The sequence below is a fragment of the Mastigoproctus giganteus genome, chromosome 9, assembly GCF_048544385.1.
Source record: "Mastigoproctus giganteus isolate SK-2022 chromosome 9, ASM4854438v1, whole genome shotgun sequence".
In the NCBI taxonomy this organism is placed as follows: Eukaryota; Metazoa; Arthropoda; class Arachnida; order Uropygi; family Thelyphonidae; genus Mastigoproctus; species Mastigoproctus giganteus.
Window position 1 is genome coordinate 25,073,611 of NC_143583.1, and position 16,358 is coordinate 25,089,968.

General features: G+C 34.1%; 1 protein-coding gene across 3 annotated transcripts in view; it reads left to right on the top strand.

Annotated features, from left to right (window-relative positions):
- The window catches only part of LOC150080107 (protein capicua homolog), a 357,037-nt gene that overhangs the window by 201,854 nt on the left and 138,825 nt on the right, over window positions 1–16,358 (top strand). For all 3 annotated transcript variants that reach the window (XM_090381551.1, XM_090381553.1, XM_090381554.1), the window contains one exon: window positions 14,582–14,824. In XM_090381551.1, the coding sequence (XP_090237677.1) occupies window positions 14,582–14,824 (243 nt within the window). The remainder of the gene's footprint in view (window positions 1–14,581; window positions 14,825–16,358) is intronic.

The window sequence follows — 16,358 nt, forward strand, 5'->3', positions numbered from 1 at the left end:
TTTGACAAACATATTTCAAAGTGGTTTCAAAACTGTCTAGCAATAATAGTGAACAGGAAGATTAGATTGTACAAAGAAAGTTTGTGATACCATAATGCCCTTTCACATATGCAAATTTCAAGTATTTTCATGTGTTTTAACCAAAGGATAATTTTATATCTGTGGTTATCACCATTAAGCTGTTTGACATTGACCCTGTGCTCTGGCTGACTGATGAGGACTATAGACTGCAAAATTTGGGTTTTTACATATGATTATTCAGTAATTTTGGAATTGTGTATAATATTGTTTCACTGCATGTTTCCCTAGAAACTTCTATATTGGCGTATATGCCTGCACGGTAGCTGCCCTCTTATCCAACACGTGGCTGATAGTTGATCAGTTAATTGAAAAAGTCAGTTAAAGCAGAAAATCATAAAAAGAATATACATTTGTAACTTAAGAATTATACATATATACATAAACATATGCATATACATTCATTTACATAAAATCAATAATTTTCTGCTGTTTAGATGATGAAATGTGACACTTTGCAGTATGGTCCTTTTTTTTAAAATAAACATTGCATCGTTGACCGTTGAATTTCGCTTTTGTTCAGTATAATATAGTGTAGCGTCTAAAGTGTTTTTTGGCTGCTTTACGAGAAATTTTTTGCTCTGGATTTGATTCAATCTCTTCTTCATATTTAGATCCATCTGTTTCTGTTGCAGTGAGTATGATTTCTGCATCATTCATAATTTCATTTTCCAACAAATTGTCATTGATTTTTTGGAAAACATTATTGAAGTCGTTGTTCTTCTTCTTCTTGTAAATCTTTGGTACCTTCAGTTTGCCTGAAATCAGTTAATAAACTGTGTTCTTCATTATCTTCTTGTAGTTCAGGACTCACATTAGCATTATCAACCTTGGGCCAAAGTTTTCTTCAAGATTTAGTAAACTTGGAATTTCATTCATTGCTAGTGCCATATTGTAAACACATCTTTGATGCCAACAACTTTTAATGATTATACAAGACCTATATTTGTGTCTTCTATTTTTTCCAAAATCAAGCTCAATAACTTTCGCCTATGTCATCTCTTTAAACATTCTAAAACCCTCTTGATCCATAGGCTGGATCTAGGATTTTACATTCAGTGTTAAAAACCCGGTCTTTATGCTCCCTTCTTTAAATTCCTCACAACTGGGATGAAGTAGTGTTATCCTGAAAGAGAATAGCCCTTTCAGGTAAGTTTATTATTTTTTTTCAAGTGTTTCTTTACAGAAGGTACAAATTCATGAAAAACCATTCTTTGAATAATGCACACTCCATCCATGCTGACTTTTGTGAATGATAGTAAACTAGTAAAGAAGAACAATTTATATTTGTAGAAGTTCTAGAATTAGTTGACTTACCAACAAAAAGTGGCATGTGAGTTCCAGTTGCATTGCTGCAGGCGGTTTCCATGATTCTCTCTTTGAATTTTTTTTACCCTGGTGCTATGGGCTGCACTTTTTTTGTCATCATTTTTGTAGGTAACACCTTATAATTTAGACCTGTTTCATCTATATAGAATTGTTCTCCAATCAGTTTTTCCTCTATTGATAAGCAACCTTAAATCATCTGTAAATTTTTGAGTCAAGTCAATCAGCAAATAATCTCTCCCAGCTAATACTCAATACCATGCCATTTTTTATAATGTCCGATCACTTGCTGTAAAACTTTCTATTCCATCTTTTGATGGAATACCAAGGCCTTTTATTTTTGATGGTGCATTTTTAGGTCTGCTGATTTAAAGTTCCCATAAACTATAGCCATAATGCATTGTCTTCTATCTTTAATTTTGGTTCCTTTAAAGTGGAGCAAGAACTTAATCACTCCTTGATTTTTTTCCCATCTTTTATGCCCACACCTAATTCAACAGCTTTTTTTTATAGACTCACCTTTACCAAGTCTTCCAGAGCATCCAACTTAGTTTTCATAGAAACAACACCTCTTTCTTTACATACCCATATTTCATTAATTTATGTAATATTTAATTAAATTGCTTATTGTAATTACAATAACAAATAATTTTACTGGTGCAAACACAGCTGACCTCTTGGGAAGCAAGCACCTCAACAGGCAGGTGTGATGTACCACACTAGCTTATTAGCTGTGAGTATGCTGGACTAGTGCCCACAGCAGTTTGTCACGAGCATTAGACAATATGTTTTAAAGAGGGAAGGAGGATGTCAGTTAATAATTCAAACACAGCATGGGTTTGTTAAGGGGAAGTTCAGCAATAATTCAAACACAGCATGGGTTTGTTAAGGGAAAGTCTTGTCTGACAAATTTGATTGGTTATTATGATGTGGTCACAAAGGAACTGGATGCGAAAAATAATTTTGATATCATATACTTGGATTTCAGGAAAGCTTTTGACACTGTTGCGCATGGAAGACTACTGTACAAATTGGAGCAGAATGGTATTAAGGGTAAGTTGCTACAATGGATAAAAGGATGGTTAAGTGGGAGAAGACAGAGGGTGGTAATCAATGGGTGCTGCTCTTCGTGGACTAATGTTATTAGTGGAGTCCCACAGGGTTCGGTGTTGGGTCCACTGTTGTTTTGTGTATTTATCAATGATATTGATGAAGGTATATCAGGCTTAATGTCGAAGTTTGCAGATGACACAAAGGTTGGCAGGGTTGTTAATGACAGTAATGGCAGTGTGCTACTGCAACAGGATCTAGATAATTTGGGCAGATGGGCTAAGAAGTGGCAACTGAAGTTCAACCTTGACAAATGCAAAGTACTGCATATGGGTAGAAGTAACCCCAGAGAAACGTACCAACTGTGTGGTACTACACTTAAGGTGGTAGAAAATGAAAAAGACCTGGGAGTAATTGTGCAGTCAGATATGAAGTTTTCTGAGCAATGCAAACAGGCTGCTAGGGCAGGTCATGGGGTTTTGTCAATGATATATAGGAATTTTGCTAGCAGGGAAAAGGAGGTGATTGTCCCTCTGTATAAGGCAATGGTCAGGCCACGCCTTGAGTATTGCGTACAAGTCTGGAGACCTCATTTTAGGAAGGATGTAGATTTGCTTGAGCGTGTACAGAGAAGAGCAACACGATTGGTGAGGGGAATGAAGGGATTCTCTTACCAAGAGAGGCTTAAGTTCTGCAAATTGCAGTGGCTGGAGACTAGGCACCTGCGCGGTGATCTGATTGAGGTCTATAAGGCCTTGAATGGGTTGAGCACACTGAATTCTGATGGGATCCTTCCACTTGTTCAGATTACGAACCTACGGGGACATAAGTTCAAATTAAGAAAGGACAGATGTAGAATAGATGTGCGGAAATTTGCCTTTAGCCAGCGGGTGGTTAATTGCTGGAACAAACTTCCATCTGTCGTTGTGGAAGTTGATAGGTTAAATAAATTTAAGGAGGAACTGGACAGGCATTTGGAGGGAATGGTGTGATGATTTTTTTTTTTTTTTTTGGCTGATGCTGCATAAGCTCCTACACTTGCTTTCTTGCATCATGTGCCACTACTACTACTACTATTAGACAATATGTTTTAAAGAGGGAAGGAGGATGTCAGTTAAGCAGAAGTTTTATGTTAGTTATTACTGTAACATACTGTATTATGTTAGTTATTATTATTAAGTAGGTAGTGGGAAAAAAAGAACCTGGTAGTCTGATATGAAGTCCTCTGAGCAGTGCAGACATGCTGCCAGGACAGCTCATGGTGTTTTGTCAGTGATATACAGGAATTTTGCTAGCAGGAATAAGGAGGTGATTTTTGTATAAGGCAATGGTCAGGCCACATCTTGAGTACTGCATACAGATCTAGAGGCCTCATTTTACAAAGGATGTAAAGCTGCTGGAATGGGTACAGAGAAGGGCAATGAGAGTAGTGAGGGGGAAGAAAGGGGTGCTGTTACCAAGATAGGCTTCATTTCTGCATATTGCATCATCTGGAGACTAGGCACTTGCCAGGTGATCTGATTGAGGTCTTTAAGGCTTTGAATGGCTTGAGCAAACTCAGTGCTGATGGATTACTTTCTCTTTAGATGTCATTTAAGCAGAAGTTGATTAAGAAGTCCTCTACTGTATTATGTTAGTTATTATTATTATTAGAAGGAGTTTTGCTGAAATCAAATTGTAAAATCTTCTCTATTCCTTTTGGAATGATAATTTTTAAAATTAGTTTTATATCGAAGCAGCAGTTTCATCTTGTCAGTCTATTTGGTATAAAGCCTTCTTTGCTTCCTGCATATAACAAAACCAGATGTCAACTTTTCCCAAGCAGTATTTTTCTACTACATAAATCCACACTATTATCATCATGCCAGTATACAGAATTTTTCTGTTTGGTCTTTAAAATACACATACACATCTTAAATAGTGATGATGAGCACTAACATCCATTCTTTCTGTACTTCTGATTATCAATTTTTCTGTATTTCAGACTCAATTGTTGGACTAAATGCAGTGAAGCAAAGTTGCCCTACCACCAAGTTGAATTTTGTTCTTTAATCAATTTAATATTTCTATGACTGTTGGATATTGGTCATCTCAAAATACTTTTGTTATTGTGGATTATACAGAAAAAAATAATTAGTCACTGAATATCATACACCTGTAGCAGCATAGATTTCTTTATTTATTGATGGTTCATGTTTTTTTCCCAGATGGTTAGTATAAACATTAAAAATGATCTCTATAGTCTTCTAACTACTGATAAGTTTACTATGTTTAAGAAACTTGTGCTTGTTTGTCAACACCATTACTAATGGTTTGGCAAATTCTTTAATAAGTTATATAATAAATTATATATATAATAATAAATCTTTTATATATTATATCTTTAATAAATTATATCTATATAAGGAGGCAGGGTAAACAGCAGAATTTATTATAAGCTAAAAATAGACAAAATAAAAATAAAGTATAAAAAAAGTACTTTCCTTACCTTTGAGTAATCCAATAGCTTTAAAAGTGGAACAATGAGAATTAGAAAGCAAAAATGTAGAGTTGAAATAGGAAATGTGTATCTAGTGAACTCTTATTTGGGTAAACTAGGTTCATGACCCTGGAGAGAGAGAGAGAGAGAGAGAGAGAGTATAAAATAAAATTAAAAAAATAAGAAATAATTAAAAACCATTATAATTATTAATCCTTCTCAACACTAAAAAGGTAACCACTGAAATTTTGTTATGATTAATATTCAGGATGCTACATCAACCCCATATTCAGAAAATAGCATTTCAAATGTGTGAATTGCTATTTTCTAAGTTAAAACCAGAGAATAAAAGCTTCTATGAAATAAACTCTTAAATATCCTTAGATAGTTCCTTCTTGATGAAAATTTTGAACAGAAATGCTGAAACAAAAATTAACCCACCAGAACAGAATTATTGTCAAAAAATAAATAACCTGCAATAAAATTCTGTAAAACTGCACAGTTAACTTAAAACTAGATTTGCTAGAAAATTTAGAACTGAAAATAATCCTTAAATTTGTGATTAAATTGGAAATAAATAAACTCGTATTAAAATATATGTAATCTAGATAGTCCTTTATAACCAGTTTAGCTGAATTACTTAGAACTGAAATAACCCTCAGTTTGTGTTGAAAAATTAATTAATTAAATAAACAAACCTGTTATAAAAGACTGTGAAACCTGGATAGTACATTTAACCAGCCTAGTTGTAAACTTTAGGATCAGAAATAATCCTTAAATTGAAAGGGGTTAAAAAAAACCTAACAAAGTTTGGAAATTTCACATATTTGTTAGGTATTTCCTTCAGTACTATTTTTCATATTAAAACAAAAGACAAAAGTGCCTTAACACTAGAGATAAGAGCCTTCAGTTTTATCTTTGTGTCCCATAACCTTGTTTCAGCTTTTGTGACCTGTGCTATTTCTTTGTTATTGATACAGTTTATTATTATTACTTCTCCCCAATGGCAGGAAAAAGACCTAGGCGTTCCCACCCTGTGACAGTTACTGGTACCAAGTGCAAAGAGTGGTTGTTATGTCCAACTATTATTACTATTGGTCAAGGAATTCTCTGACTGACTGTCCTACAAGTGTTCAGGATTTAAACTTTTTGAATTTCCTTTGTAGGTGTTCTCTGGCAAGCCCATTGCTGCTAGGCTCTAAAGGCCTTCAGCACTTTGCCTCGGTGGTCAACACAGTGATTGAGATGGTCATTACTTGTTCCATATGCCTCGTCTCTTTGACCTTCTGTTTTAGGTTTGTGTTGCCAGTGTTGGGCACCTCCAGAAATTATTATTATTTTTTAATTTAAGGGCTGTTTGCAGTTTCAGATTTTCTGACTAGGCTGTCACCTAGTGTCAGTTTCTCTGCTTTCCTTTATGGCTCATCTTAAATTTTTGAGTGTAGTGGATAGACATCTCCAGTGATTGTTTTTCTATATGGTGTGTAGTCTATCAAAATAATTCCTTTCATATTCCAAAAAATAGTGGCCACAAACCAACTCAGCTCTTCCTAGAGCTGGGTTGGTTCCTGAATTTTTTGGCAGTGATGACCCATGGTATTTACATTGCATGGAGGCATGTTTTGTTTTCAGACCCCAGTGATGGATCCATGTTTCATCACCAGTTATAATTCTTGAAATAATTGTAAATTCTTGCATGTATAAATTTTTCTCTCTCAAATTTGAATTCTATACCACTTTGAAGTATAGAAGATTATGGTATTCTTGATACTCAGAATGGTTGACCTTTGACGCAGCCAAATGTTCATGGAGGATGGTCAGTACTGACCCCTCAGAAATACTACATTCTTTGGTAATCATGGACACTTTAATACACCTATCTTTCATAACCAGGTATTCAGTTTTTTAGCAGATTTCTGGAGTTGTCACTTCCATTAGTCATTCTGAGTGGGGGTCACCTTCTGTGGATTCTGAACACCCTTTAAAATGCTTAGACAAAAATTTTATATGGTGTTGAGAAGAGGTAGCATCACATCTATAGCTGTCATGCAATCATGAATAACTTTTGATCCATTCCCTTCTTTTGTCAAAAATTTGATGATGCCCGATGCTCCAATTTCTTGACATCCATGTTTTTTTTTAGTTGGCTAATTTAATCTCTTCAGTTGTTCCATACTGCCTGTATTGAGCTGGACTTGTACAAATAAGATATAGACATTTATGAGAGTATGATAAAAGTGTAGTTTTTTAATATTAATAAAGCACATTTATAGTCAAGGTGGTTAACTTACTGAATGCTTGTCATAAAATAGACGTTTCTAATAGAAATTTGATAATTCTGGTCAGTAATATATTACACAGATCGTAAAATTTAAAAAGTTTGGTAACTATTGTAATGTGTTTTTTTCCATAAACGTAGTCTTTACCACGAGAAATAAAAATAAAAATAGAAATCGGCCAATAGTAATCAAATCTAGAGAAGAATCACCAATATTAAATACTCTAACTATGAAATGAAGATGTTTGGCTGAGGCAGAAAAGACTAAGGCCCTTAGTGGTGGAAAATTTATATTATGACATGTGAGTGCATCAATCCAATAGGAACATTAATGAGATCATTAGGTTCTAGGATAATTATCTCGGACAGGAGGAATGACTGTCTTCCCATTCCATAAGGGAGGAGCTAAGGAGATAATGAGCAACTATACAGTGAGTTTGATTTCTGTGATAGGAAATAGCATGGAGTTTATGGTTAAGGACAAAATACAGGACAACCTTGATGAGAATGGAATCCCAAAGGGATCTTGCCAAGCAAAAACTAATTCTTTATGACGAGGTCATAAAATGGATACAAGAAATCACTTTAACATTTTCTATCTGGGTTTTAGTAAATCTTTTGATATGGTCTTTGCAAGTGGTTATTATATAAACTGGAGCAAAATTACCTTATACAGAAAGCCTTAAGCATAACGAAAGATTGGCTGAATGATAGAAGACAAAGGCTAGTCATAAATGGGCATTTTTCAGAGTGAACCAACAGAGCAAATTCTTTTAGGGATGTGTAACTGAGAATTATAGAAAAATAGGATGCAGAATGTTGATCAAGCTCCATTACTTGCATTCTCACCTGGATTTTTTCAGACCAATTTTGGGTGATCTTGGTCAAGAGCATTGGAAGAGATTCCACCCGGACATAATAATCAATGGAGAAGAGGTACTAAGCAAGGTGGGATGAAGTTGTGATAGGCAACTGTATCTGGTTTTTTGTTTCAGGTTAATCATACTGACTACAAGAGACAAAGATGTTCAAATTACATTTTTAAGGAAATTTTTTTTTTTTTTTTTTGATTAACCCAAGGAAGGTTTCTACTTTTTAATTTGTAATTTTTTTAGCTTGTTGTTTACATGTAGCAAAAATTAATACTTGATTCTGTACAGATATTAAACATTGTTAATAAATCTGATATATTGTTATTGTTATTGCATATTTACTTTTCTTTTGCTAATTCTGTACAACTAACTAACTGTTACTTTTCTAATGCTGTACAACAAAAAGTAAGGCCATATTTGAAATCAACATGCCAATTTAACACCTTACCTATATATATATAGACAAATGTATTTTATCAGTGTATTGGGTAAATATATAAACAGATATTTATGTAAACAGAGAGATTTAGTAAAGGATGTCAACTGAGTCAAAAAGATTTCACAAATCAAGAAGCATAACATCTGGTTACTGTGATCTAAGAACCTCATAATATCATGACTGAATAATTCTATTTTTAAATAATGATACCTATTTTATTAATCTTACTTTCACCAAAAACTATTCCATCTACTGTTTACCTCTTTTCTATGTTACCCTTTAAACTTTTATTTTAAAGAGTTACATTAAAAAGCCATCTATATATATATAAAAAAAATAAAAAATATATATTCTTGTTTCTATTACTGAAAATACTGTATCGTTTAAAAATAAGCCAAAAGAGAGTTGGTTGTTAGTATTAGTTGGTTGTTGGTCTGGCTGTTAGTATAGTTACTAAACTATTGATAGCATTATTTTATACAGTGAATCCTGTTGGTTGAATGAATGTGATGAAGAATGAAGCTCCCACCAAATGGCCCAAGGATGATTCCTAGGGCCATTTGAGTGCAAAGGCTAATGAAAACTACATCCCCTCCCCCACCTCTTAGAGTCTAAGACAACTCACAGACTAGTTGAGAATTTAACATATTGTACAGCCATAAATAGGCTAGGCCTTAAATTCCACAAGGTTAAGATTTAATAAGAGATGTAAACAGAGAGAACAAACAGTTTAGTAAAGGATGTCAACTGAGTCAAAAGGATTTCACAAATCAAGAAACATAACATCTGGTTACCGTGATCTAAGAACCTCATAATATCATGACTGAATAATTCTATTTTTAAATAATGATACCTATTTTATTAATCTTACTTTCACCAAAAACTATTCCATCTACTGTTTACCTCTTTTCTATGTTACCCTTTAAACTTTTATTTTAAAGAGTTACATTAAAAAGCCATCTATATATATATATAAAAAAAATAAAAAATATATATTCTTGTTTCTATTACTGAAAATACTGTATCGTTTAAAAATAAGCCAAAAGAGAGTTGGTTGTTAGTATTAGTTGGTTGTTGGTCTGGCTGTTAGTATAGTTACTAAACTATTGATAGCATTATTTTATACAGTGAATCCTGTTGGTTGAATGAATGTGATGAAGAATGAAGCTCCCACCAAATGGCCCAAGGATGATTCCTAGGGCCATTTGAGTGCAAAGGCTAATGAAAACTACATCCCCTCCCCCACCTCTTAGAGTCTAAGACAACTCACAGACTAGTTGAGAATTTAACATATTGTACAGCCATAAATAGGCTAGGCCTTAAATTCCACAAGGTTAAGATTTAATAAGAGATGTAAACAGAGAGAACAAACAGTTTAGTAAAGGATGTCAACTGAGTCAAAAGGATTTCACAAATCAAGAAACATAACATCTGGTTACCGTGATCTAAGAACCTCATAATATCATGACTGAATAATATAAGTTAGCCAGGATTAATCTTCTTTTAAGAAACCATGATGATAATAATTCATAATTCTAATTAAATAATTATTTCATTGACCAAAAACAATTGCCTTGCTTATTTTCTGTAAATCTTTAATAACACTAGCCAACAAAAAATATTCTTTGTCATACCTCCGCAATGAAAATGTGTGATTCTGGAGGAAATAAATGCACTGATTCCGAAAATTACGATAAAAAGTCTCTATCATGTCTACATCAAAAGATGTACCAACATTTAATGTCAAAATAAAGAGATATATACATATAATTCAAGTTTGTAATACAAGTGTAAAAAAATATTGTGTTTGGAGGATAGATTTACAACCCTGAGAACATGTCACAATCAGTTAATACTTGGAAAACCTTGGCACAGCCTACAAAAATCCTCACCAAAAGTGCTAAGTGTGTTCCATTCAGATTGTAAATTGTTGCGTTGGAATTTGATCTTAAGAACCATAAGTAGAAGTCGATTATATTTGTCACAAGAAAACCGAGGCCAGAATCGATTGCTAAAATTAAGTGAATTATCTTACATCTGTTAAAATAAATCAGTATGTCATTACATTACTGGCTAGATTATGCGAAACTGGCATATTTTGATAAAATGTAACTCCCTCTATATTTAATAACTGTGACGTGATGTGAAACTATCATGGTGATTTTCGAAATTTATGTATAAAAATTGGTTAAAAGCTGCATTTAAGTTCTTGGAGGTAAAAATTGTGTTGGCTAATGTAATAGAACAGTAACAGCACAAGGTGAAGTGGGTGACAGCCCGAGGCCTCACAGTGGAAATTTTTCAGGTCAGCTTATATAAATGTACAGAAAATTTAGCATAGATATTTGAAGAACCAGTAGCTCAATGAAAGTCTAGTACAAAATTTTACAATGATACTATAGTTTTAAAAAATAACTTTAAAATTTTCATTTTCTTTGAAATTTTATTTGTTTACTGAAGATTTCCTTTTGAAATCTTTAGTGAACACATGCTTTCTAATGAGTCATTTTCTACAGAGCTTTTTTTTTTAATAAGTTTGATTGTAGATTGAATGTATGAGGACCAGTACAAAAGTAATGCCTCCTAATTTTTTGCTTTCAAATGTGGTGCTAGAGATCATTTCACATGTCACTGAGTGGTCACTAGAGGTCTCTAGTTTCATCATACTAAGTGGCGCTGTGATCCAGCTTGTGAGTGCAACACACGAATAGTTCAAAAATGGTGGATGTTACAGATATATGTATCAAGCAAAGAGTGGTGATTGAATTTCTTACCAAGAAAGTGACACCTATCAAAATCCATACACATCTCAAAAATGTTTATGGTGATATAATACTGTAGATGTGGGTAGAGTTAGATGTTGGGTAAGACACTTTAAGAGTGAGGAAAGTGATATTGTTGACAAGCCCCGAAGCGGCCTGCGAGTAACGTCAGTGACAACAAACAAGAGCTAGATCAACACGCTGATCAAAGAGGACCACGCATCACAACACACGAATTGTGCGATGCAGTAGGTATAGGGAAACCTGCTGTTAACCATCATAAAGAAACTTAGGCTACAACAAGGTTTGTGCCTGGTGGGTCCCAAAAATGCTGACACATGAGCACAAAGAAGCCTGGAAAATCATCTGTGTAGAACTTTTCCAGCACTATGAGAATGAAGGAGAAATTTTTCTTTCACGCATAGTCATAGGTGATGAAACCTGGGTCCACCATTATGACCCTGAAATGAAGAGACAGTCGGAGTGGCACCATCAAAATTCACCCTACAAGAAGTTCAAAAGACAGCCTTCTGTCGGTGGTCATGGCGAGTGATTTGGGACAAAGATGGGGTCTTGCTTATGGACTTCTTGGATGGCACCACAGTAAACTCAGATTGATATGTGGAAATGTTGAAAAAGTTGAAAACCCATATCCATAGAGCTTGACCAGACCAAAACCTTAATGAGGTTTTCTCCATGACAATACACAGCTCCACATCTTTCCAATCATTAGCAAACTTGCAAGCTCCTCTAACCCTCTCTCATGTACTTGGTGACAAAGCAAACCTAAGTGAGCTCTTTATATATATTAAACATCTAGGAATAATAAATGCACTCTGATATATTCATCCTAAACATATGATATTGGCCACAGTTGCTCTTGTGTCGTGAAACTTTCGTTGTTGTTGTTGTTTGTTATTTAGTTTTTAGGAGCATTAGCAACTAAGGCCATATTGCTCCGGGATATGCGGTGGTCATTTCCTGACCTTTCCGCATCCTCCGTATTTGGTGGTGACGGGCTTGAACCCCGGTCTAATCAAGAAGCGTGTGCTACGCACTGCTGCTCCTTCCCACCTGGCTACGGAGACGCCTGTGAAACTTTCATACCAACAACAACAACTAGTCTGCGCACAATGGAGGCCATTACAAAACTGGGGTATACTGTTCTTTAGGACACCTGTCTGTGTCCTAAAGGTGGTTGCAACAGACAGCTTACTGTCTGTTGCAACCACCTTCTCAAATTAATTTTTTTTTTATTCTATTTTTAATTCAACCCCACCAAGTGTATAAGTTATTTTGAGGTTGCTATTCCCTAAGTGTAAAACCCTTGCACTATTAAAACATGGTTTTTTTGATCATCCTTGAAGCCTCTCAGAGTCATCCTGAAGAAGTGCTGCTTGGTGCTAATTATTAAGCACGCTTCCAATTTTAACATTATCTATAAATTTTAATATCATCTCTATCCTTTTATCAATGCCATTTAAGAAAATCAGAAATAACAGCTGTCACAGTATCAATCATTGGGAACCTCACTTCACACATTAGCCCAATTTAATGAGTAACCATTAATCATAACCTTCTAACCCCCTGTCCTGAGATCCATCTATGAATCCTACCTGTGATCCTAACATATTCTTGCTTATACAGTAATCTCTTGTCAGACTTAATCAAATGCTTTGCTAAAATTCAAATAAACAATGCTGAAATTATTTCCTATGTTCATTTCATGAGTGACTCTTTCAAAATAGCTAACTAGGTTAGTTAAATGTTAAACATGAGTTTTCCTTAACAAAGCCATGGGGCATCATGAGTTTATTGCACTCTTGATCATTGCTTTCGTGACTTTCACTACCACTGAAGTCATACCGATGGCCTGTAGTTACCCATTTTGCTCTTATAACTGTCTTGTATTCAGCAGTTTTTTCACATAATTTTCTTAGCCTCTGCCTTCTGAATATTATAACCAGAGCTTGACCAACAGCTGCTGTGGCCACTAGTATTTTATAGGTCAGTCTAGCAGCTGTGAAGTTAAAGTGCCAGTTCTTTGTTTTACAATTACTGCGATCTGTCTTGCAAGGATTGGCACAACTTTCGACAAAAATATAGTCTGGCTGTTAGTATAGTTACTAAACTATTGATAGCATTATTTTATACAGTGAATCCTATTGGTTGAATGAATGTGATGAAGAATGAAGCTCCCACCAATTATACCAACATTCATTAGGATAGGATGAAAATTGAAGTAATCTGAAGAGCATTTGATAATTAGTTTCTTATTTAACATTAACAGTGCACATTTCATCCTTTTTTTAATTCATCAGGGAAAACATAACTATTTGATTATTGTTCATTTGTTAAGTCATACTGTCTATCTTGTAGAGCTTTGTTCACATGCATGTGGTAATTGGATATTTAATCTCCAGAAGTGACCCAGTAATTTATCATCTCTTGTGCTTTTTCAGTTTGCATTGCTTTGGTGTGCTCATAATAGTTAATATATTATTTATAATTAATTTAATATATAGATAAAGGTTAATCACATAATGAAATTTAAAAGCTTTTAATTTCATAGAGCTTAATTATCAATGTATTGTCCAATATCATAGTGTGAAGTTAATTGATGTCAGCTGCTTTAAGAATTTAGCATCATATGAATATAACAAACAAAATAAACACTGATCTCAGATGTAGCCGCCTCCGTAGCCAGGTGGGAAGGAGCAGCAGTGCGTAGCACACGCTTCTTGATTAGACCGCGGTTCGACCCCGTCACCACCAAATACGGAGGATGCGGAAAGGTCAGGGAATGACCACCGCATATCCCCGGAGCAATATGGCCTTAGTTGCTAATGCTCCTAAAAACCAAATAACTAACGATCTCAGATGTTCTTCTACAAGGACAGCATTTGTAGCATTCACCAAAGTAGTATAGGAAGAAGTGGTGGTATAGGAAGTACCATGAAACATTTGAAAATAATTTGTTATCCTTTAAAGAAATTAAAGGCAGATTACATTCTACACAGGGTGATGCGTGTAGAGAGTAATTATTATTTTCTCACTAATTTCTATAAATTATGTGATTGAATAATAAAAATGCCTTTCTTATTATTATTATTTTTTTTTTAGTATTCTCCCCTCCAGCTTACAACTAAATTTTTGCAGTGGTGCCTACCTTGAACAAATGTGTCAAGGCCTAATTATGACTATTAATTCACATTATGATCATCTTAGATTAAATATATGTTTTTTTTTTTTATTTTTTTTTTTCATTTCTCTTTTTTATTTTCCTTCATTAAACAGTTCATCCAATCCTAAGAATCCTAGTCCAACAGTACAAGGAGTTATTGTGAACAAACAAGGAACAGCAATTCCAGTAACATCTCCTCAGGTAGTCACCATCACTCCTTCTGTAAGTGGAACAGCAGACGCAGCCCTTCATCTTACTGGAGTTAATCAGGGAACTCACACCATTGCTATTGCAACACCACCACCACCACATTCACAATCTCACACCCAGAGACTGATTCTTCCATCTAATTCCAGGTATTTAAATTTTTTTTTCTCATAAAAAGTGTGTAAATAATTTTGCACTTAAAATGCTGAGTAATTATATAGCTTCTCAAATTTTATATCACTCAAAGTACTTAAGAAAGAGTTGAAATTGGTGCACTGTGTTATGCATTGTCAAAGATACTCTTGAATATTGGTTTATTCATTACATTGTCTCTGTGCTCTAGTTTTGTATCTACAAGTACAAAGACTACAAGTCTTTGTATATTCAAAAAATTTGTATATTGATACTAATTAGGATTAAATAAACCAATTTTTAGTTATGAAATGACATAATTGAATGAGTTGTATAATCTCTTTATGCCAAACTTACGTTGCCACTTGAGGATTATGGCATAGCAGATCTCAATAAGTGTGTTAACCTGTTTAGTAACAAACTTCATAAATAAACAAGTTCAGTTTGCTTGTGTTTTGTTTTTCAATATATGGAATCATATCCTGATGTGAACATGGATTTTTTTTTAAATTCTTATGTTTTTAATTCTCTTTGACAAAAAAAAAAAAAAAGCAGCGTGTGTATCCTGTACGCACGAAAGATGTTTATTTTATGCGAAAACATCCTTGGCTTGGACAAGGTTAAAAGGTTTTAGGAATGAAAAGAATCCAAACTTGTTTAACATTTTAAAGCATTTATTTTTTTTCGACAGTTTTATTAATTTGAGGTTGCAATACATGTTCAGTAGGTAATTTACTTATAATGAGTTTGTGATAGCTAAAATATGATATGTACACTTGAGATTGTAAAGAGTGTAAATATCTTTGAAACACAGCATCATTTATAGTTCCATGATTAGTAGTTGACGCACAGATCTAGAAGTATTTAACATTAGTCCACATTTATTTGCTAAAAAGTCAGTCTAAGGTTTGGATTGAGGAGCTGCAAAATTAACGTTAAAATATCTACTAACTGTCATTGGTATTCGGTCCCATTTTTTTTTTTTTTGAGAAAATTGTTGTAGCAGTGCAGCTCCTTCAATCGTGTAAAACGAAATGGATGACTTCAATGATGTGTTCGATCATTTGGTTAGGTGAAATGTAAATGACTACCAACAATATTGTTGGTCTATCAGGAAGAAGGCATTCAGCCACACAAGTCTCCAACAGGTCAAATACTCACTGATTTTCCATCAGTTTGTCAAATCACTTCCATATGAGAAGTAACAACACGAGTACAATTTTTTCTCTTATGATAAACTGCTACTTCACCAGCTTCCTGATCTTCATGTTTGAATTGAAATCTTCAGGAAGTTCTTGAATATAATTTCGTGTTGATGGTCCAGCTTCTTGATGAGAAGTTGATGTAGAAGGATGATGTTGATCAAAATCTTGAGAAGCAGATGCCATTAAACTCTGCATTTTTTTTTTTTTTTCATCCTCTGTTTTTGAACTTGCTCTTTTGTTGACATGGGAGGCTTCTTCGGCGGCTTTGAAACTTTTATTCTTGCATAATTTTAACCATCTTCAAAATACTCTTATAGGTTGTTAACTGAAATTAGATCTGGTATTT